Source organism: Geotrypetes seraphini, chromosome 5 (assembly GCF_902459505.1).
Source record: "Geotrypetes seraphini chromosome 5, aGeoSer1.1, whole genome shotgun sequence".
Classification (NCBI taxonomy): Eukaryota; Metazoa; Chordata; class Amphibia; order Gymnophiona; family Dermophiidae; genus Geotrypetes; species Geotrypetes seraphini.
Genome location: NC_047088.1, coordinates 148,840,170 through 148,862,104, shown reverse-complemented (window position 1 = coordinate 148,862,104; position 21,935 = coordinate 148,840,170). Strand labels below are relative to the sequence as shown.

The 21,935-nt window shown below is 42.3% G+C and overlaps 1 protein-coding gene across 6 annotated transcripts in view; it reads right to left on the bottom strand.

The window, feature by feature from the left end:
- Positions 1 to 21,935, bottom strand: part of RAPH1 (Ras association (RalGDS/AF-6) and pleckstrin homology domains 1) — a 494,561-nt gene that overhangs the window by 169,718 nt on the left and 302,908 nt on the right. For all 6 annotated transcript variants that reach the window (XM_033946873.1, XM_033946869.1, XM_033946870.1 and 3 more), the window contains one exon: positions 5,117 to 5,194. In XM_033946873.1, the coding sequence (XP_033802764.1) occupies positions 5,117 to 5,194 (78 nt within the window). The remainder of the gene's footprint in view (positions 1 to 5,116; positions 5,195 to 21,935) is intronic.

The following is a 21,935-nucleotide window of genomic DNA, read 5'->3' as shown; positions in this document are numbered from 1 at the left end:
TGCTGTTTGCACTCCCCTTTTTCCATTTGTAATCCTGTGATTGCCTCCTCCCCCTTGTTTCTTTTCTTGCCTTCCATGCGGTGTTATCTTCTTCCTGCTTCCCTAGCTAATGCAACATTGTATCCTTTCTGAACAATATGATGTATCCACTATTCCCCATGCTTCATTATGGCTTCTTAACTTGTAAATCGCCTTGAACCTGTACTGGATAAGTGCGATACATAATTTCAGATTAGATTAGATTCAGTGTGAATGACTGAACTCAGCTTTTCTGTTATTTTTTATGACATCTAGCATCTCAATTTTCTACCTACATATGTGAATTAAGGTTTTCTTCACTAACATTTAATGCAAAAACAAAGACTTCAATGTATTGAAGATGAAATAAGGATATGTCTGTCTCATACGTACTAATATTGAAAAAGTTGCCAAAAAAAACCCCAGGTTATTAATAGCTTTCTGAAGTTTTTTACTTTTACTCATATTTTAGTTAATATTTTTTAATTTGTGCACAAGTGCACTGGAAAAATTTTCATATGTTTTACAGTGTGCTGCAAATAAAAAATGTTTGAGAACCACTAATCTGATTGGCTCTCTCTTCTCACTGCTTTATCTGAGAGCAAGCAAGGTTTCTGCTTCAGTTTTCAGGCTCCCACTCTCTGGAATAGCTTGTCATTATATATTAGATTTAAGATATCTTTGAGGAAGTTTAGAGCTTTCTTAAAGACTTACTACCATATTTATAACCTTGAATTCTTCTTTTTCTTTTTTTATCATTATTTTTGTGCAGTTTTAACTCAGGATAAGAGTGTTAATTGTTCATAAAGCATGAACATAATAGCTCAAATAGCTGAAACATACTTAGAGAAGAAAAGTTTAAAAAAAAATTTATTTATTCATTTATAAGTTTCAAAAATACAATTCAAGATTAAACTTGTACAGAAAGCGATTTAAAGCAAAGAAGAATAAAAAAAAAAGTAAATATTAGCTTAAATCAGCTCAAGTCCACAATAAGATCCAAGATGTAATATAAACAGAATAATTAAAGAAAACTAACATAAGAAGCGTGATGCACGGTTAACTGAAATACAGGCGTCTAACACATTCTATAGCCCTCATTTCTTTTCCTTCTCCAGATGGGATAGAGAGAGAAAGGCCGTCGGCTGGAAAAGCTCAAAGACAACATATTTTTGAGAATTATACTGAATTATGCACTTGCAGGGGTGGCAAAGATAAAAAGCTAAAACTCCAGGTTTTAGTAGAAGAAATTATTTTCTACGCTTTTGTGTGTCTCTTGCCAAATCAGGAAACATTTGTATCTTGGAAATCCAAAAATTTTCTTTCTTTGTTCTTGAAGAAAAGTCTCAAAAGTCAATTTTTATCCAGAGTAAGGGCTAAGGTCACTATTAGGGCTGCTGATATAGCAAGTTCCTTATCTGATGACTCAAGTAAGGCTGATACATTTATTGATTTTTGACTTTTTTTTCCCTGTTGCTGATTCTGATTTTTATTTGGCAAGTAATAAACTTGCGTGAATGGAGGTAATGAATCCTCAGGTACTTCTAATATCTCCATATTTATAACCTTGAATTTTTCTTTTATTTATCTTTATTTTTGTGCAGTTTTAACTCAGGATAACAGTGTTAATTGTTCATAAAGCATGAACATAATAACTCAAATAGCTGAAACGTACTTAGAGAACAAAAGTTTTTAACAAACAGAAGCTGCACAATTTATTCCGGAAACAAATATAATAAAGGACATTTTGAAGGAATACTCCTACCTTCTATCCCGACCATCCCTCATATCTGAAGATAAACAACCTTTTCAGGTAACAAAAAACTCCCTCAGTGTATCTCGAGCCATTTAAAGGACAAATGCCACTAGTGCATATGAATGTGTACTAATGGTGGCTATAAATGCCATGTAAATGAGGCAGAAGAAAATGTATGTGTGTACTTTACTTACAGACTGTAGATAAAAATTAGGTAAGATTTTTTTTTTTCATCTATATATATGTGAAGTTTTGCTTATGTGTTTTTTTGCTATTCTAATTGGTATTAGTTAAGAGCTATTTTGCATAGTTTTGCATCTCACTGCCTCATTAGCACAGATATGACATTAAACCTACAAAAGCATATTAATCATGCTATCACATATAAATGTAGTTTGCCTGCTGTAATTGCACTTTTAACATGCATTAACATTTGAAATAGAATTTGAGTATTTTAGTACACTGGATCTTTGCTTAGTAAAATTAATCATGATAATATAAAATATACCCCAAAAGAGTCCATTTTCAAACCAAATAGATATATACTATCTGCAAAATTGCCCAGGCTTATAAATGGAAGTGCATGTGTACTTCTCAGGGCAGGTGCAATATACCCTAGACCAGTCATTTCCAACCCAGTCCTCAGGACATACCTACAGTTCCATCAAATTTTTAGGATATCCACAATGAATATACACGAGATATATATGCATGCACTGCCTCAACTGTGTGCAAATCTGACTCATGAATATTCATTGTGGATATAAGAACATAAGAATTGCCGCTGCTGGGTCAGACCAGTGGTCCATCATGCCCAGCAGACCGCTCACACGGCGGCCCTCTGGTCAAAGACCAGTGCCCTAACTGAGACTAGCCCTACCAGCCCTACGTTCTTGTTCATCAGGAACTTGTCTAACTTTGTCTTGAATCCCTGGAGGGTGTTTTCCCCTATAACAGCCGCTGGAAGAGTGTTCCAGTTTTTCACCACTCTCTGGGTGAAGAAGAATTTCCTTACGTTTGTACGGAATCCATCCCCTTTCAACTTTGGAGAGTGCCCTCTCGTTCTCCCTACCTTGGAGAGGATGAACAACCTGTCCTTATCTACTAAGTCTATTCCCTTCAGTACCTTGAATGTTTCGATCATGTCCCCTCTCAATCTCCTCTGTTCGAGGGAGAAGAGGCCCAGTTTTTCTAATCTTTCGCTGTACGGCAGCTCCTCCAACCCCTTAACCATCTTGGTCGCTATTCTCTAGACCCTTTCGAGTAGTACCGTGTCTTTCTTCATGTACTGTGACCAGTGCTATACGCAGTACTCTAGGTGAGGGCACACCATTGCCCAGTACAGCAATGGGACTAGGTGTGCCCCAAGGATTGGGTTAGGAATGGCTGCTCTAAGCAATCTTTCTGCTCTGCACACATAAGAACATAAGCAATGCCTCTGCTGGGTCAGACCTGAGGTCCATCGTGTCCAGCAGTCCGCTCATGCGGCGGCCCAACAGGTCCAGGACCTGTACAGTAATCCTCTATCTATACCCCTCTATCCCCTCTTCCAGCAGGAAATTGTCCAATCCTTTCTTGAACCCCAGTACCGTACTCTGCTCTATTACGCTCTCTGGAAGCGCATTCCAGGTGTCCACCACACGTTGGGTAAAGAAGAACTTCCTAGCATTCGTTTTGAATCTGTCTCCTTTCAACTTTTCTGAATGCCCTCTTGTTCTTTTATTATTTGAAAGCTTGAAGAAATCTGTCCCTCTCTACTCTCTCTATGCCCTTCATGATCTTGTAAGTCTCCATCATATCCCCTCTAAGTCTCCGCTTCTCCAGGGAAGAGAGACCCAGTTTCTCCAATCTCTCAGCGTATGATAGGTTTTCCATCCCCTTTATCAGACGCATCGCTGTCCTCTGAACCCTCTTGAGTAACGCCAAGAGTTTATTATTGATCTACCAATAATAAAATTTAAAAAAACACGGAGCACACTGTACGCAGAGAAAATGTTAATTATCATTTGTATTCGGGTTTTTTTTTCAAAGGTTAAGGCAGATGACTTTAAAATATGCAATGTCACCTCAGTAACAACTATACAAAAATAGACAATTATACCCTCTCCCCTTTTACTAAACTACGATAGCAGTTTTTAGTGCAGGGAACTGCGCTGAATGCCCCACGCAGCTCTCAACGCTCATAGGCTTCCTGCACTAAAAAACACTATCACGGTTTAGTAAAAAGGGGCCATAGTGCAAAATATAGACAGCAGATATAAATTCTCAAAACGGACACATTTTGATCAATAAATTGAAAATAAAATCATTTTCCCTACCTTTTTGTCTGGTGATTTCATGAGTCTCTAGTTGCACTTCCTTCTTCTGTAAAGCCAATATTTCTTTCTGCCTTTCTCTCTCTCCCCCCTCCTGCCTGTCTTTCTTTCTCTCCCCCTCTTTCTTTCTGCCTTTCTTTCTCTCTCCCCCTGCCTGCCTTTCCTTCTTTCTCTGTCCCCCTGCCCCCCCCCAAGCCACCACGCTGATTTCTCCCTGCTGCTTCCCCGAGCCAGGCCTGGCACATACAAGCGCCGGGCCCACAAGACTCCATCTCTGATGTCAATTCTAATGCCGGGGAGGAAGTTCCAGGCCAGCTAGGCAGCGATTGACTGGCCCAGAATTTCCTCTCCGACGTCAGAATTGATGTCGGAGGTGAAGTCTTGTGAGTCCGGTGCTTGTACGCCCCAGGCCTGGCTCGAGGAAGCAGCAGGGAGAAAAAGATCGCAAAGGCAACGCAATCGACTCGCATTAACTTTGCGATCTACTGGTCAATCGCGATCGACCATTTGGGCACCTCTGCTCTAGAGTGCAGCTCTCAGGATAGGCAGTAAAGAGTTCAAAATCTGGAAAGATAAGGTGGTGCATCAACAATGTGTATTTTGAAAACAAGCAGTAGCATCTTGTAGGAAATCTGGTACGAGACGGAATCAGTGAGCAGTATTAAGTAGGGGAGTAATATGATCAAATTTACAGTGGTCAGTGGACATCTGCATGCAATTCTTTAAATGGGATATACTATTCCCTAAAATGTGCTCTCATGTATATTCAGTACTAAAGCTATAACATAACGGCATTAATAACCACATTAGGACCGTTGTTGAAAATACAAATCTGAGTATCTTATGTCAAAACTTGCATGAAAAAATATCTACTGGTGAAGAGTCCAAGAAATATGTAATGGGTACACCTGAAGTTTTATCATGTTTAAACCACCTAAGTAATGCACAGGGTCTGATTTACCAATGCTTTCCTCCCATTGTGTGTCTATGAGAAAAGATCTTGACAAATCCTCAGAACATCACTTACTTTTTTCACTTGTGCTTCCTTGATCTTTTCGAGTGCTACTCGGATCTTCTCCGCTTTCAATTTGGCAGCCTGCTCTTCCTGAGGAGAGAGATTTGAGTTAAACAAATGCCAGGAAATAAATCTGAGGAACACAACATGGAAAAGCTGAACATGATGAATTCATAGCCACGAAAGAGCCACCATCATGAACTAAATCAGAAATAATCGTCAAGAGAAAAAACATTTTCCAAGAGTCAGTGTACAAGTAGAAACAAGCATCTTTACACAAATTGCTTCAGATGTTTTTAGATACTTATTTTTGCTATTTTAAAGACAGAACATATTGGGTTTATTGTAGCAGTTAACCGGCGTGATGATGAGGACATTATTAGTAAAGAATAGTGCATGCTAATGGACATTGGCATGCACCAAGTACTATGTGGCCCATAGATACAAAATAGGACATGCAAGCTTTTGGCGTGCACTAATTTCATCATCATGCGCTAAGCGTTAAGTTAAAAACAAACAAACCCTTAAATTGTAGCTGTGGTGTTTAATTTATTCATTATAGTCAGTACTGCCAGCTATATGGTGCTGAAAATATGAATAGTATGGTCACCACGCCAGCACTATCTGTTTAGTTTAGACTTGTTATTTAGCAGGCCTATGTAAAATGTATAAGATATTTGGACAGTGGTGGAATATTGCCACTATGTATATATTTTACCAGCTTGCCCTTGCTTCACCCCAAATTCACAAGCTTCTTATACCGATAGTATCAGTGTAGATATCTGCCTCAATAGTCTGATAATATTATCATAAGATTTTATTTTTTTTTTACCTACAGCAAAAATGACCAGACTATTGTAACTCCATTTACGTGGATTTGAGCAAATGAAATGAAAAAAGACTCCAGTTAATTCAAAATATCGCCGAAAGAACCATGTGTCACCTCTGTTAAGGAGTTTACATTGGCTTCCTTTTCGATTGAGAGTTCAGTTTAAATGTGCCTGCTAAATCTTACATAGTATCTTTGATTTGTTGGTCCCTCTAGCTTTAAATTCTTCGAGATCTTCAAGTTGCAGAACTATCCATGTATTTAAACTTTCTTTCCCTACTGTAAAAGGTGCCAGATATATCAGTAAAATTGTTCATTCCTTTCCCTATTTACTAACAGCAATTTGGAATGACCTACTTTCTTCAAGTTTTTCAAAAAATTCTGAAAACTACTTTGTTTCAGTGTTTTGTAGCAGATAAGTTTCCATGAGGTCAATTCTCTCTATTAACTACAACTATTGTTAACCGAGTTGAGTCTTGTTTCTCAGGGATACAAGTCCAAGATTTAGTTTAGTTTAGACTTCTCTCCCTACATACCTCCCCTGGAATTCCATTCATCAGTACTATATGCCTGGAACAGACTTTCTGTCAGTATGTTATACGCAACTTCTGTCCCTATTAAAATCTTTTTGAGGTGGATTTTAACCCCTTACTCATCTTTTAATCATTTACTCAAATTTTAATCATTCCATTATAAATGAAACCCCTTAATTCCTTATTTGCTCATCTTGAAGACTGTAAACTAGTACTGCCCGATTCAAATTGGTTCACTGATTCACTTCAGGTGAATTGATTTAAAAAAGACAAAACAAACAAACAAAAAAAAAAAATCGGCCTCCCGATTCGGTAACTGACCCTCCCTCCCTCAAGCAAGAGCCTCTTGCTGGCCGGCTGCTGCCGCACCTGCTTTAGAGGACGAGGGTCAGTCGGGAAGTGCTAGTGTCCGGCTTCCCCCCTGGCCTCCCGCGCACCATTTACCTAATATCAGAAGCCTGCAGAGAAGATCGCCGGTGCTAGTGATCTTTGCAAGATGCCATAGGTCTTTGGAGCTGTTTCCTCTGCCATGGTCCCGCCCCTCCTCTGACATCAGTGGCAGGATCGCGGCAGATGAAACAGTTCCGAAGACTTATGGCAGCTTGCAAAGATCGCTAGCACCGGCAATCTTCTCTGCAGGCTGCTGATACTAGGTAAATGATGCGCAGGAGGCCAAGGGGAACACGCAGGTCTTCCGGGAGGGGGGTGGTGGTGTGCAGTCCTTTGGGGGGGAGGGGAGGGGGTGGGACAGGCAGGCCTTCAGGGGGAAACAGGCAAACGTGAGCTAGGATTTAACAGAGAGAGGAAAAATCTTTTTTATTTGGTTTACACCAGTGGTCTCAAACTCAAACCCTTTGCAGGGCCACATTTTGGATTTGTAGGTACTTGGAGGGCCGCAGAAAAAAATAGTTAATGTCTTATTAAAGAAATTACCATTTTGCATGAGGTAAAACTCTTTATAGTTTATAAATTTTTCCTTTTGGCTAATTCTTAATAATATTGTAATTTATAGCTAAAGAGACATATGATCAAGAAACTGTTTAATTTTACTTTTGTGATTATGATAAACATACCGAGGGCCTCAAAATAGTACCTAGCGGGCCGCATGTGGCCCCCGGGCTGTGAGTTTGAGACCACTGGTTTACACCACAGCACCAGTGTGGTTAAGAGAAGGCAAAGGGGGTGAAGAGGCTATAAAATAAACCCAATAATATTAAGGAGTTAAATAGTAATTACTTGTGTTAATAGGTCAATTTCATGAAAATACTCCAATATATAATATAGAACCAATATATAATTTTCTTACAATCAGTCACACAACCAATCAGAGCGTGTCATGTGAGCCTCCATGACACGCTCTGATTGATTGTGTGACTGATTGTGAGAAAATGAATGACTGTTGAGTGTCTATAAAGTTTTGCAAAATGAAGTCTCCTGTGTCTGCTCTGATCTCCAGTTTGGATAGGAGAATGCCTCCAGCCTGTACCTGAGTAAGTTGTATTAAGATTTATATGAAGTTAAGAATTATGAATTTATACTTAAATTAGATGAGGGTAATTTTGGTTGAACTGTAGTGTTTAAAGTGTAGTTGGAAATTTAGTTAGTTTGTAGTTTTTATCTTTAAGCTGTAGCACTTTTTCTGTTTACAGTGCTCCCTTTTTGCAAAACTCGAGTCGAAGGGAGGCTAGGGGAGTTTCAAAATCGGGGAGTCTTTAATTGAGATGGATATCTGTTACGAGCGCTGGATTTGAACAAAGCATTTGCTACCTTCTTTTTGCTTATTTGAAGATAAGTGTTTTTTCATTTCTTCTTGACAATTATTACTGTATAAGGAAGGTTTAGGGACTGTGAGTGCTATGATGGTCCCTGTTGTACAACCAGCACTTGTACTTTTAACGGTACTTTATGCACGGATCGGTTGGTGACTGAGCACTTCACTTATATTAATGAATATTTATTACTATTACACAGCATATTGTGTTTTTTAGATATATATTGGTTTAGAAAATTACTCAAAACCCACCTCTTCCATGGCCAGGACCCTTAATGCCCCTTCTTAATGAACTAAACCCTCTCCCCCTCCTCTACTGTACTACCTCACCCCCCTTGACCTACTCTTTCCTACTTCTTCCAACCTCATCTACTTCGTTGTCCACAACTTTGATCAATTGGTATTGAACCGCTTGTAACTCTGTTTAATTGATGTGAACCGCCTAGAACTCCCTGGGTATGGCGGTATACAAAAATAAAGTTATCATTATTATTATTCTATAACTTGTGGAGTATTTTCATGAAATATAAAATACACCCACCAGGATGTTTGAAAAAAAAAAAATAAAATACCCAATAGGCTGAATCGAATCGAAATTTTTTTTTTTCCTGAATCGGGCAGCACTACTATAAACTGTGTCAAGCAGGTACTGTGTTTTATGTGTTTGGGTACAGCGCTGTGTCTAGTGGAGCTACAGAAGTGATTAGTTGCAGTACATTTAGATTTAAGAACAGAAAAATCTAGAAGGTACCTTGAATGGGCAACATAGCACAGCAGACATAAATTCAGCTTTTCTAACTCACATTATCTTGATTTTTTCTCCAATCAAACTTTATATTTTCTTGCATACGGTAATACAATTGTTCAATTAGGACTTAGGAATTCTTTTTTTTTTTCCAATTCTTTATTTGTTTTAAAAGCCAACACAAAGTGCAACAGATTAACCAACAATTGGTACAAAAAACAGCACTAATTACAATCAAATAATATAAGTACTTTCACCCCCCTCCCAGCCACCCTTCCTGGATGTGCATAACACTCATTCGGAAATCAAAGGGTAATATTAATGATCAATTCGTACAAAATTTTGTTAATAGATCCCAAATCTCTTTAAATTTATTATAGTGTCCCAATTGTAATGAGTTCATACGTTCAAACTTATAAACTTGACATATGGTTTCCCACCAAAAGTTATAATTTATTCTATCCCATGTTTTCCAGTTTTTCGTGATTAGCTGCATAGCAACTCTTGTCATTATAAGAAGTAATCTATTCTTATTTGCATTTATTGGACCCTTGGGCATTAATAGTGTTCCAAACAACACTACGTTATATCACAATGACAGTGAGACTTCTAATATTATATTGATTTGACCCCAAATAGACCTCCAAAATCTAAGTATCAAGGGACAATAGAACAATAGATGATCCTGTGTCCCTATATCGAGATGACAATGCTAGCATCTATTAGACTTAGAACTATCTAACTTTTGCAAACGAACAGGGGTCCAGAAAATTCTGTATAACAGAAAAAACCAAGTTTGTCTCATAGATGCTGACACTACATCTCATTCTCCAAGTCCAAATCTGTGGCCATTGAGTAGCAGAAATCTGTTGCTTTGTCTCAATGCTCCAAATGTCCCTAAGGCTTGTTTTTGGTTTCTTATTCAAATATTCAGATATTAATTTATACCACTTGGCAGCCTGATGCCCTAGCAAATCTGTCTGGAAGCATAGGCCCAGCAAGCTATACTGATTTTTTAAATTGCACCAATCAGGGAACCCTTGCTGAATGGCCTGCTTCAACTGAAACCACTTATATCCTTGAGGCCTTTGATCGTGTGGAATGGACTTCAAACCTTGTATAGTTCCCCTTCTGCCAGGCTACACATTAATAATACATTTTCTGAGTGTTTTTATCTGGAGAGGGGAGTTAGACAGGGATGTCCCTCATCTCCTTTGCTTTTTGATATTGTTCTGGAACCCTTGTTGTTGGCTATACAACAGGCAAAGAACATACAGGGCAAAGAAGATACAAGGGATTCCTTATGCAGGTCAGGAATATAAGATCTCTGCTTATGCAGATGATATTTTGCTTCATTTGAAGAATCCTGAGTCTACCATACCACATTTACTGGAATTGATTGATCGGTTTGGTAAATTTTCGGGGTACAAAATAAATTGGAGCAAATTGGAAGTTCTTCTGTTAAATGTGCATTGTATAAAAGGATTATTTAATCCATTCCCATTCCTTTGGAAGGAAGAGGGTATAAAATATTTAGGTATCGTGATTCAAAAAACATTGGAAGACACAATGATAGTAAATGAAAAATCCTTATTGCTAAAAGTCAAAGAAATGTTTGAGCATTGGAACCCATGATGATATTGCCTGTAGTTTGCTACCAAATGAGTATGTTGCTGGTTTATTTTCAATGGTCCTTTTATAATAAATTGAATGGAATTCTCACTAAATTTATTTGGCTGGGTAAAACTGCTAGAATAGCTTTAGTATTTTTGCAAAAACCAATTGCAGCAGGTGGGGTAAATTTTTCAAATTTTTATTGGTACCATCAAGCTTTTATCATGTGGCAGGGTATGTATTGGATCCTTCTTGAATACATGGAGCATCTTCCGGATTGGCTAATACCGTGTTTCCCCGATGGTAAGACACTGTCTTATTTTTTTTGGAAGGCCAAAATATGCTCTAGGGCTTATTTTCGGGGGGATGCCTTATTTACCCTTTCAATGTCTTTCCACCCTCCCTCCACTCCGGCCCAGCCCAGTATGAAATATTTCCTTTTGTTTCCCTCCCCTCTCTCTTCTCCTCCCTCACCCACGAGTCCTGCATCTGGCCCTCTCCCTTCTACCTGCACCTGGCAACATCCCCCTGCTCCGCGGCTCTCTTCAGCAACTCGTCAGCAGCGGTGATCAAGACAAGCTACCGACATCGAGGCCTTCCCTCTACGAGTCCCGCCTTTGTGGAAAAAGGAAGTTGAAACAAGCGGGACTCGCAGAGGGTAGGCCCCGACGTCAGAAGCTTGTGTCGATCGCTGCTGCTGAGTTGCCGAAGAGAGCCACGGAGCAGGGGATGTGGCCGGAAGCAGGTAGAAGGGAGAGGGAGATAGGAAGGCTGTAGATCTCCGGAGCATGACACCGACCCCGGCCAGGATGATTTCTTTTTCAGGCATGCAACTTACAAGTCCGGCGTCGCGGCGGGAAATAGCCATGCTGAGAAGTGAGCTCAGCACTACACAGATGAAAGCCTTGCTTGCTGATTGGTCTGGCGGCCGTGCCGCCGGACCAATCAGCAAGCAAGGCTTTCATCTGTGTAGTGCTGAGCTCACTTCTCAGCATGGCTATTTCCCGCCGCGACGCCGGACTTGTAAGTTGCATTCCTGCGTGACAAGGTGGAAAAGAGCCACATGCGGCTCTGGAGCCGCGGGTTGCCGACCCCCGCGGTAGACGGAGGGACCACACGGAGTCACCCACCGTACCACCCGATTCGGGTAAGCGCAGGTATCGGTGGGTGGCTTATTTGCGGGGGGGGGGTGGCTTATTTGCGGGGGGGGGTGGCTTATTTGCGGGGGGGGTGCCTTATTTTACAATTTTTTTTAAAAAGGGGGGGCTGTCTTATTTGATGGCCCTGCCTTATCATCGGGGAAACACGGTATTAGAATGTCAACTCCTGTCCCCATTGCGATTGTGTCATGTTTTAAGTATCAAGTTACCTAGGATTTATAAGGACAATAGAATTTTATTCTTCACATGGCAAACATTAACATTTATTAATAACCTAATACCTATCCTGATTCATCAATCCACGTGTCAGTCCTTGTGGCTGAACTCCAAGATTCAAATTGACGAGTCTAAGATCCTCTGGAAGCATTGGCTACAAGCTGGTATATGTACATTAGATGATGTGTTATCAAATAGGAAAATGCTTGATTTTTTACGACTGCAACAATCATTCGGCATTGCAAAGGACTTAGGAATTCTTATTTCAATATACCCTCTAAGAAAATGTTTTATAATATAGGACAACTAGTGGAGGATTTTATTTTTCTAGGTCATCCACCTTGGATACTATTTATTTTAATCTATCCTGGCTATTGCTTTAAAATATGCTGCCAGAAAAAAAAGTTTTCCAATTACCATATTTTTCTGGAGAATACTAGAATATTTGTAAGGTTCTGAGCCCTTTTATTAGGCTGTACTATAGTACATGAGTAATAATAACTTTATTTTTTAAATACCGCAATACCACAAGCAGTTCAGAGCGGTTTACAGAGGAAGAGACTGTATACAGAAAGCGATGTCTTCAAAAAAGTTGATCATATACAACAAATATCCTTATGAATAGAGGAAGTTATCAAAGAATCCACACCATTTTCTTCTGAAGCACAAGAATCCATATTCCTTCCCTAATGCTATCCCAGTTTTCACATTCAGTGCCTTTAATCATTTTGATCAGAGAGGTTCATTTGTCTTCAAAAACAGTTTTCTTAAGGAACATATGTGGGAACAACCATTCTGATTTGAGTGTCACAGTAGTATTCTAAATCACTTGTTATTCTGTTCCTGTTATCTTCCTGTCACCTCATGCAAAGATGATATTATTGAACTACACAGTGGAGAAAAAAGAAACAGACCATAGAGGATTTGCTTGGGCAGAGGGAGTGAAACCTGTGGAAATTCACTGTCAGCTATTGACTCAGTATGGACATAGCACCATGAATCAACAAGAGGTTTATGAGTGGGTAAAAAGGTTTAAAGCGGGAAGAATAGGTGTAACTGACAAAGATCGTTCTGGTGGTCCATTAACATAGCTCATACAAGAGAACATTGACAGGGCAGGTGCCTTGATTAGAGAAGATCGACGGATAACGGTGTCTCAATTGGTTGCAAATTTGGATATCAGCTATGGATCTGCATTTGCTATAATGCATGATGACTTGGGCTACAGGAAAGTCTGTGCATGATAGGTTCCCAAACAGCTTACTGATCCTCAAATGCAACATGTGCAGGTTGCGACCCAGTTCCTGAGATGGTATGAAGAAGATCCAAGTATTCTGGAGAGATCTGTCGCCGGCGATGAGACATAGGTGCATCACTGCAACTCAGAGAGCAAAAGACAAAGCATGATGAAGTAAAGGAAGCAGTACTCACCTGGCTTCAGGAACAGCCGAAAAACTTCTCTGTAGGAATGCAGAAGTTAGTTGAACGATACAACAAATGTGTCGTTTTTCTTAGGGACTATGTGGAAAAGTGTTATGTTTAATTGCTCACAGTTGCTACTATTAAAGTCGTGAAATGTATTTTAATTTACCCTTGTACAATTAAGCCAAATAAAGACCCTATCCAACTTGCCTATCTATACCATCTACTCTTCTTTCCTCTTCCTTATAGATTCTATATTCTTGTCCCAAGTTTTCTTAATTCAGATACAGTGACTCCACCATCTGCACTGGGAGGCCATTCCATAAATTCACCACCCTTTCCATGAAGGAGTATTTCCACAGATTCCTCCTAAGTCTCTTCCCCATCACCTTCATGCCCCATATTCCAGAGTCTCTTCTCACCTCCTGTGTATTTATGCCACAAAGTATTTATCGTCTCTCCCAAGGTCTTCTCTCTCCCGCTTTCTTCCAAAGTGTGTATGTATGTATGTATACATATTTTGATGTCTTTAAGTCTGTCCCCCTATGCTTTATGACCAAGACCACTGACCATTTAAATAGCTGCCCTCTGGACTGACTCCAAGTAGTTTATAATACAATGTGCATGTTACACATATATTACAGGTATTGTACTGCTTTCCAATTACGGACTGTGTGTAATTCAAGTTGATCTCGTTTATTTGTAAAGCTGCACCTAGTCATAGCTTGTGATTTAAATTAGCCCTCTTGCATTTTAGGTTCAGCCAACAAAGAACTATTAGCAATTCCTGAGAAAGGAGAGTCATATTTTAAACATACTAGAGGAAAAACATTCTCTGTAATTTCATCAGTCTGTTGAGTAAAATTGTGTGGTAGATGTGTTAGTCCACTTTTAAAGGTAATATATAGGTATAAAACAAAACAAAAAGAAATAAGGTGATACTTTTTTATTGGACTTATCTTATTTCATTTATATTTTGTTTCATTTCTATATATCAGTCTACTGGAATTTATTGTCAAAGGATATAGAGGGCATTCAGATTACCTCCAACTCAGGAAATTAGAAAAGCCTGGTTGGGAGGAAGTGGCCAAGAAAAGAAAACCAAATGGGGAGTGAGACTGTGAACATCAACCTTGAAATCAACAAGTTTATTAATGTGAACTCAGTTAAAAACTGAGCACATATATAAATACATAAATATAATGTCCTTTGTCTTTAGTGACCCAACACGGTCCATGTTTCGGCCTCCAATTGGAGGCCTGTCTCAGGGGTAATGGATTTGGTTCACTAGATGGCGCTGTAGCACTTAGAAATTAAAGCTTTAAACTCGTATCTTTTGTGCTCAAGGGAAAACTCCGAGAAGTAGGCAGTAAGGCTGTGCTCGAACAGCTCAAAAGGAAGTGACATCAGATCTTTGAATGGATGCTTCATTCTGAACTTCTGACTCTTCTCCCATTCAAAAATATGAATCTCATTGCATCTGATTAAGACATAGCATTTCTACTGATATACTGGTTGCGTATAACACTTACTATGATTCAGAAGGCTAAATCAAATGATATCAAAGATATGCTAACGTAGTTTCAACAAATGGTTTGTGACGATGATCAATGCGGGCCTCATGGCCTAACTCTCTGACTCCAAGTCATACTGGGGATTTACCTAGTGGTTCAGATGATGAAGGAGACCTGGAACAAGTAAATTTGTTGAACTTGAGTAGAGATTTTAAGAAATGTTTCCATAATCCAAGATTGGAGCTCAGAGGTGAGAGGTGAGCTGGCAATCCATTTCGATACCCTCCACAGAGATAAGAGATATCTTGGGATGAGATTCAAGAACATGGAAGCTCAATTTGAAGTGTAGGGGGAAGCAGCTCTTGATTTGTAAACTAAATATTCCACCCTGAAGAGGTACTTTGAAGATCTAAAATATAAACTCAATGACACTGAAAATAATGGATGCCAGAACTTACATATCTATAGTATCATGGAAAGCAGCAAACAATAAAATGCGGAGTGTGGTGATTCAGACTTTGTGCCATCAACTCTTGGGTCTAAATGAAAAATGCTCCAGCTATCGAGCTAGATAGAGCACACACAGCTCTTTACCCTTTGACCGACTGTCTCCCTAAAGACATTGTAGTCTGTCACTTTGTAGACAAGGAGCTGATCTTAAGAAAGCCGTTTCAAGATGCAACTTCTGCATTGCCATTTCTGCAATTTCAAGATGCAACTGTCATTTTCTCAAGACCTAACTGCCTTTACAATTGAAAACTTATCTCCTGATATGCCATTGGATACAAAAATGGTGGCTTCATCTTCTGGTGTGAAAATGAAGTGCTGGGTCAAACAATAAGGGAAAAAAATTGCAGCATTACCCAGATGGTGATAAAACATGAACTGAGCTTTATATTTTCCTGGAAACTTACTATATTTGAAACATGGTCAAGTGTTTTCATGGTTTACTAGTTTGCAATCGCTTATAGTCTGATGGGCTATAACCTTAGGGTCCTTTCCTTTAATTGGTTCTATTTATATAATTGGTTGATGGATGTTAATTTGTGTTTTCCTCTGTGCACTGTGCTCATAGGTGTACAATTAAGTAGTGAGATTCTGTTCAGATGAATATTTGCTGGGGGTTTGGGGCAGGGGGAAGGCTTCCTTTCTTTCTTTGGGTTTATCTTTCATTCTCCTGTTGGCTTTCTAGTGGACTATAGGGGCTTGGGGGGATGACTACCTTGTTGGTTTATGGATCGCATGAAGAGAGGGCAGATTTGGTCTTTGAAGGGATTAGGAGGAAGTTTAGGGGGGTTTGGTATTTCTTTTTCTTGTTTTGATGGAAATGGAAGGTTTTGTGTTTTCTTGTTAAAGGCAGGAATAGAGAGGTACATGCAGGCTTTTTCACTTTTTGTTTGTATTTTATTTTTGTTTTATATCATAGTAACAATGTCTCTTGATGATAAAATTGTTACCTTAAATATAAATTGCCTCAATTCACTCCAAAAGAGATGGATGTTGCTTCAGGAATTGACTCATTTGGGGACCCATGTAGTGTTTGTGGAAGAGACCCATTTTAAGCACTCTCATGAACATCTTCTCCGGTCCTTCAGGTTGGAGATAGATGCTGAAAAAGCCTTTGACAGGGTTCAATGGAAATTTTTAGATCAGGTCTTACTTAAGATGGGATTAGGGGTTACCTGTAGAAGTTGGATTTCTGCACTGTATTCTAAGCCAAGAGCATGTGTTTGAATTAATGGGGGAGGGGGAGCTCTGATATGTTTCACCCATCTAGGAAAATGCAAAAGGGCTGCCCTCTGTACCCTTTGCACTGGTGATGGAGCCTCTGGCTGTGGCTATAAGAGCCAATCCAAATATCAGAGAAATATCCAAATATCAGAGAAATTAGAGTGGGTGGTTCAGAGCATACACTTAGTTTATTTGCCGATGATGTTCTATTGTCCTAATCTTCTCTGATCACTACCTTATCAAATTAGTTGTGTGAACCGAAAGCCTATTCCTAGATTTCTGGGTTTAAGGTCAAACTGAATAAGACAGCGGCTCTTAACCTTAAAGCAATCTTAATAGTGTAGCAGGATCCACAATCTTCCTTTCCTTTCAGGTGGGTCTGCAGAGAGTTGAAATACCTGGGGGTTTGGTTGAGGCCAGATTATAACCAGTTTGTTGCTAATTATCCAAAGCTTTTCTCTCTCATATAGGCGGACTTGGAACTTTGGTAGTGACAGTTCCTTACCTGGTTTGATAGAATATCGAGAAAGATGAAATAATCACACAAGTTGAATGTCACAAAAAGTATCTATAATCAAAAACACATTCAAACAACACACTGATGCAGGGACCAACCAATACTAATTTTAATTAGTGGAGAAAAAGACCTCAGTGTCATCCAAGATACAACTAAAACAAACACAAAGGGACTAACCTGCCTTCAAATTAACTTTATCTGAAGTAGGAGGCACATCCTTTGTCAAAAAAACTCCACTGTAACTCTCTTGTCTTTATTCAAAAAAGCTCAGTTTATCATCAAAATCTCAAAAGATTTTGTATGACACTTGTAACAAAAGAATATATAGAATCAAAAGACTATATTAATTATATTGAGTCCCCGCGGCAGAAACGAGCAGGTAGGAAGGGGATCTCCACCCAGTTTTTTGCTCATCTTCGGGGGAGAAAGCAGAGGCGGGGGGGGGGCCACGTGGTGCTGCCTGCCTGGGTGGTCGCGCGCCGGAGAGCTCTTACCATACCCCCGCTACAGTGACGGGCGCTACAGGCCTTTCAGCGTCCCCAAGGCAGAAACGAGCAGGTGGACCGGGGACTAACAGACCGCTTTTCCCTTCCTGGTCCTCGGGAGCGACTGTTGCGGCACGGGGCATGCCCATAAAACGACGAAAGGCGCCCGGGACAACCTCTCTTACCCCCTCCAAGATGGCGGCGGAGCAGGCCACGTTCACTATCCCCGCTGGCGACTGGATCACAGACATCACGCGGTCGGTCACGGCGGCGCTGGCAGATAAACTGAATAAAATTCAATCAGCGGTGGATGAAATGCACGAGAAATTCGATTCCCACAGCCACGCGCTAACAGAGGTAGAGCAGCGCGTGTCCGACCAGGAGGACACGTGTGTGACGCTGACGGCCCAGGTGGAAGAACTCACGCGGACGTCTCGGGAGTTGCAGGCGGCCCTAGAGGAGCAGGAGAACAGGAGCCGACGGAACAACCTGCGGCTGGTCGGGCTCCCGGAGACGGTGAGTGACCAGGACCTCTACATGATTTTCAGCAAATGGCTCCCTGAGACCTTGAATCTGTCGGGGGGAGCGGAGGCCTTCGCCTGCGAACGGGCGCACCGCATTGGAAATCGACCTCTGGAGGGGGGTAGGGCGAGGACCGCCATAGCCCGCTACTCTAACTGGAGGGAAAAAGAACTCATACTCCGGGCCTTCCGAAAGGCGGGCACCTTGGATTACAACGGATCCCGAGTGCTTATATTCAATGATTACTCTGTGCGGGTGGCGGCCCAACGCAAGCTTATGGCGCCCTCCTGCACTGACCTCACAACAGAGGAGTTAAATTCGCGCTGGTCTATCCGGCGAAGCTCCGAGTCTGGCATGAGGGCAAAACTCTCACCTTTAACAGCGGAGAGGAGGCCAGGGCGTTTCTGGCAACTTTACCTGCCTAATGTTACCCTAAACCGGAGTGGCTGCTTTGCGGCTCACCTGCAGATGCGGCTCAGTACTCCTGGGAGCTGTGTTGGAGTCCTTTTGAATTTATCCCTGAGCGTTCAGCGGACCGTGAGACCAAGCCGCTATTGCGGTGGTGGAGCTCCTTTCCTCGACTTGGATATGATTCCCGAATCCGAGCGGCTGGAGTGCCTGAGTGATACGCGCTTGGCATTGAGGGAGTGGTGCTTACGTCTTTCCAGTGGACTCCTGTATCTCCGCCGGCTACACTAACCTTGATGACTCTCTTTGATCTTGGTGCGGGCCGCCCTGGCTGGAGGGGATTCCTTTCGAAGTGGCATGCGGCAGCTCTGGAGCACTTTCTTGGACTTCTTGGTATCACCTATTCACTGTTCACTGTTTGTGTTTAACTTCCTGTTTTGCATTACTGCGGGGACTATATGTTAGGGGTATTGTTCAGTGGGTGGGGGGGGAGGGCTCCGGGCAGGTTGGGGGAACTGTATGGGTTTGTATGCTGATGGGATGGGATCAGCCTGGGGGCAAGAATGGGGGGGGGAGGGTGGAGGGAGAGTTTAGGGGGGGGGAGTGAATGGGAGCGTGTGGTTGTGTATGGGATGAGTGAGCAGGGGGGAAGGGTGGGGGTCTGGGGGGTGGTCTGGAGGGCACAGAATACAGGGACAGCGAAGCTTAGCTGGGAGGCTTCGCCTGGGCCCACTTATTCTTTTTGTATTGGACGAATGCGTATTTGGCTGGTGGAAATGGATGAGTTCACACTTTGGGAGGGGTGTTTCCTTCTGGATTACTGTGCTGCATAGAGCTACTCTCTCACTGTTATGGCTGATTTAAGAGTTGTAACCTTTAATGTCGATGGCATCAGGTCCCCGGTAAAGAGATCCCGTATTCTTACCAGCTTGCGACATTTGAAGCGGAAGTAGCGTTCCTGCAAGAAACCACCTCACTCAGATCGAACACTCTAAGTTGCGAAGAAATTGGGTTGGGGATGTTTATTCCTCCTCCTCCGGGGGCAGGAAACGCGGGGTGGCGATACTGTTGCACAAGAGACTACCTTTTACCTTGCATAAACAATTGACCGATCGGGAGGGGAGATATGTACTTGTGCTGGGGGAACTTTGGGGTTTAAAACTGTTACTCTGTAATTTGTACGCCCCCAACTCTTACTGTCATAAATTTTCTCCTCTGTTCTCTCCCTAATTTCGGCTTACCCGGATTATCAGGTGGTTCTGGGGGGGGACATGAATATCACTGCAGACCCGGGGGTGGATTGCAGACCTCCCAGGAGCAGTCTGAGAGATCATGATAATAAGGGGGTGGGCTTCCTGATGCAGCATTTAGGTCTGGTGGATGTATGGCGGACACTACACCCATATGACTCGGAGTTTACTTTACTCTCATGTACATAAGGTCTATGCCCGCCTGGATTATATACTACTAGACCAACGGCTGTTCTCTAGGGCTACTAGATCGGAGATAGTGGATTCCACGATCTCGGATCATGCTACTGTGGATCTCACACTGACACTGGCAGCTGGCAGGAAGGCCTCCTCTTGGAAAATGGCATTACACCTGTACCAAGACCGGGAATTCCGGACGTATCTTCGGGCACGATGGGCGGATTACCAGGCTACAAATGACACCCCGGATATTGGACCAATATCTTACTGGTATGCTTCCAAGGCAGTCCTGAGGGGGCATGTGATCGCATACACTGCGGCTAAACGCAAGCCCGGGGCGCTGAGCTTCTCTCACTCACGAGACAGCTGCATGGTTTTCGCAGGGCCCACATCTCCTCTCTCTCGGATAAGGAGCGACAGGAATACAAGACTATACGTGACCGTATTGAGACTCTGCTTCATCAAAGAGCGGAGCAGACCCTTGCGTTTCAACGGTATAACCTGCATAGATGGGGAGGGAAGACGGGGAGACTTCTGGCGAACCTAGTGAGACCTTATAAGAAACGTCAAATTATTACGGCAATCCGCGATGCTGGGGGCACTCGACATGAAGGGGAGAGACAATTGCGGAACAATTTGTTAAGTACTATGAAACTCTATACGGTAAGAGACCGCTAGATGAGATGGCCCTTCAGGATTTTTTCAGGGGGTTATCACTACCTCGCCTGGAGGAGGATCAGGCTGCATCTTTGAGCCTGCCGATTACCGAGGCTGAACTCCGTGTCACCATTCGGTCCCTTAAATTGGCAAAGGCGCCCGGCCCGGATGGGTTTGGGCCCGAATACTACCGCATTCTAGAAGATCTGGTGGCGAAGCCCCTGAGTGCAATGTATAACGAAGTGGCAACATCAGGGGGCTCCTTTCCGGATAACATGGCTCATATAGTTCTACTCCCTAAGCCGGGCAAGGACCCGGATCTGGTGGGGTCGTTCCGCCCAATCTCCCTACTAGATCAGGATATTAAGCTTCTGGCTGCGACTTTGGCGAGACGTTTGAATGGCCTTCTTCCCGATCTCATTCACCCAGATCAGGTTGGGTTTGTGCCGGGTCGATACGCCTCTATGAACTTAATGAAGGTCTTGGGAGCGATTCATGACAGGGTAGGCAGGGGGGGTCAAGAGGCGGTGGCGGGACTGGATATGGAGAAAGCATTCGATAGCATCTCTTGGGATTATCTCTTTTGGGTCTTACGTCGGGGCGGATTTCGGGTGCTTTCTGGCCTGGGCTTCTGCCCTATATCACAACCCCAGGGCGCGCCTAATGATCAATGGGGGTTTGACGGAAGATTTCGGTCTGCAGAGAGGAACTAGACAGGGGTGCCCGCTCTCACCGCTCCTCTTCCTACTGGCTATCGAACCCCTTGCGGCGAAAATCCGGCAGGATGGACAATTCAGGGAGTTGCGGTACGGGGACAGGAATGCAAAATCAGCCTGTTTGCTGATGACATCTTACTCTACTTGGATCATGTTTCCGTGCATCTGCCCAGAGCTCTGGAGGTGATTCGAGCCTTTGGAGCACTGTCGGGATTACAAGTTAATTGTAGTAAATCGGAACTTCTGCTACTGGCTGGGGGCCGGGCGGAGACCTGGCACGCGGTGTTGCCTATCGCACCCACGACTAAACCAATGAGATACCTCGGCATATACCTCAGCACTGATCTTCCCACGCTTTACAACGCAAATATCCGCCGGCCCCTTGAGGCCATCGCAAAACTGTGCCAAGCTTGGCAGGACCTGCCGCTGGGGATTCTGGGTCGGGTGGCCTTAGTGAAAATGAGTCTGGTACCGAAGCTCTTGTATCCCTTGCAGGCCATGCCACTTTGGCTCACCAGGAGGGATGAACTTGTCTTTAAATCTACTATCTCTCGATTTGTT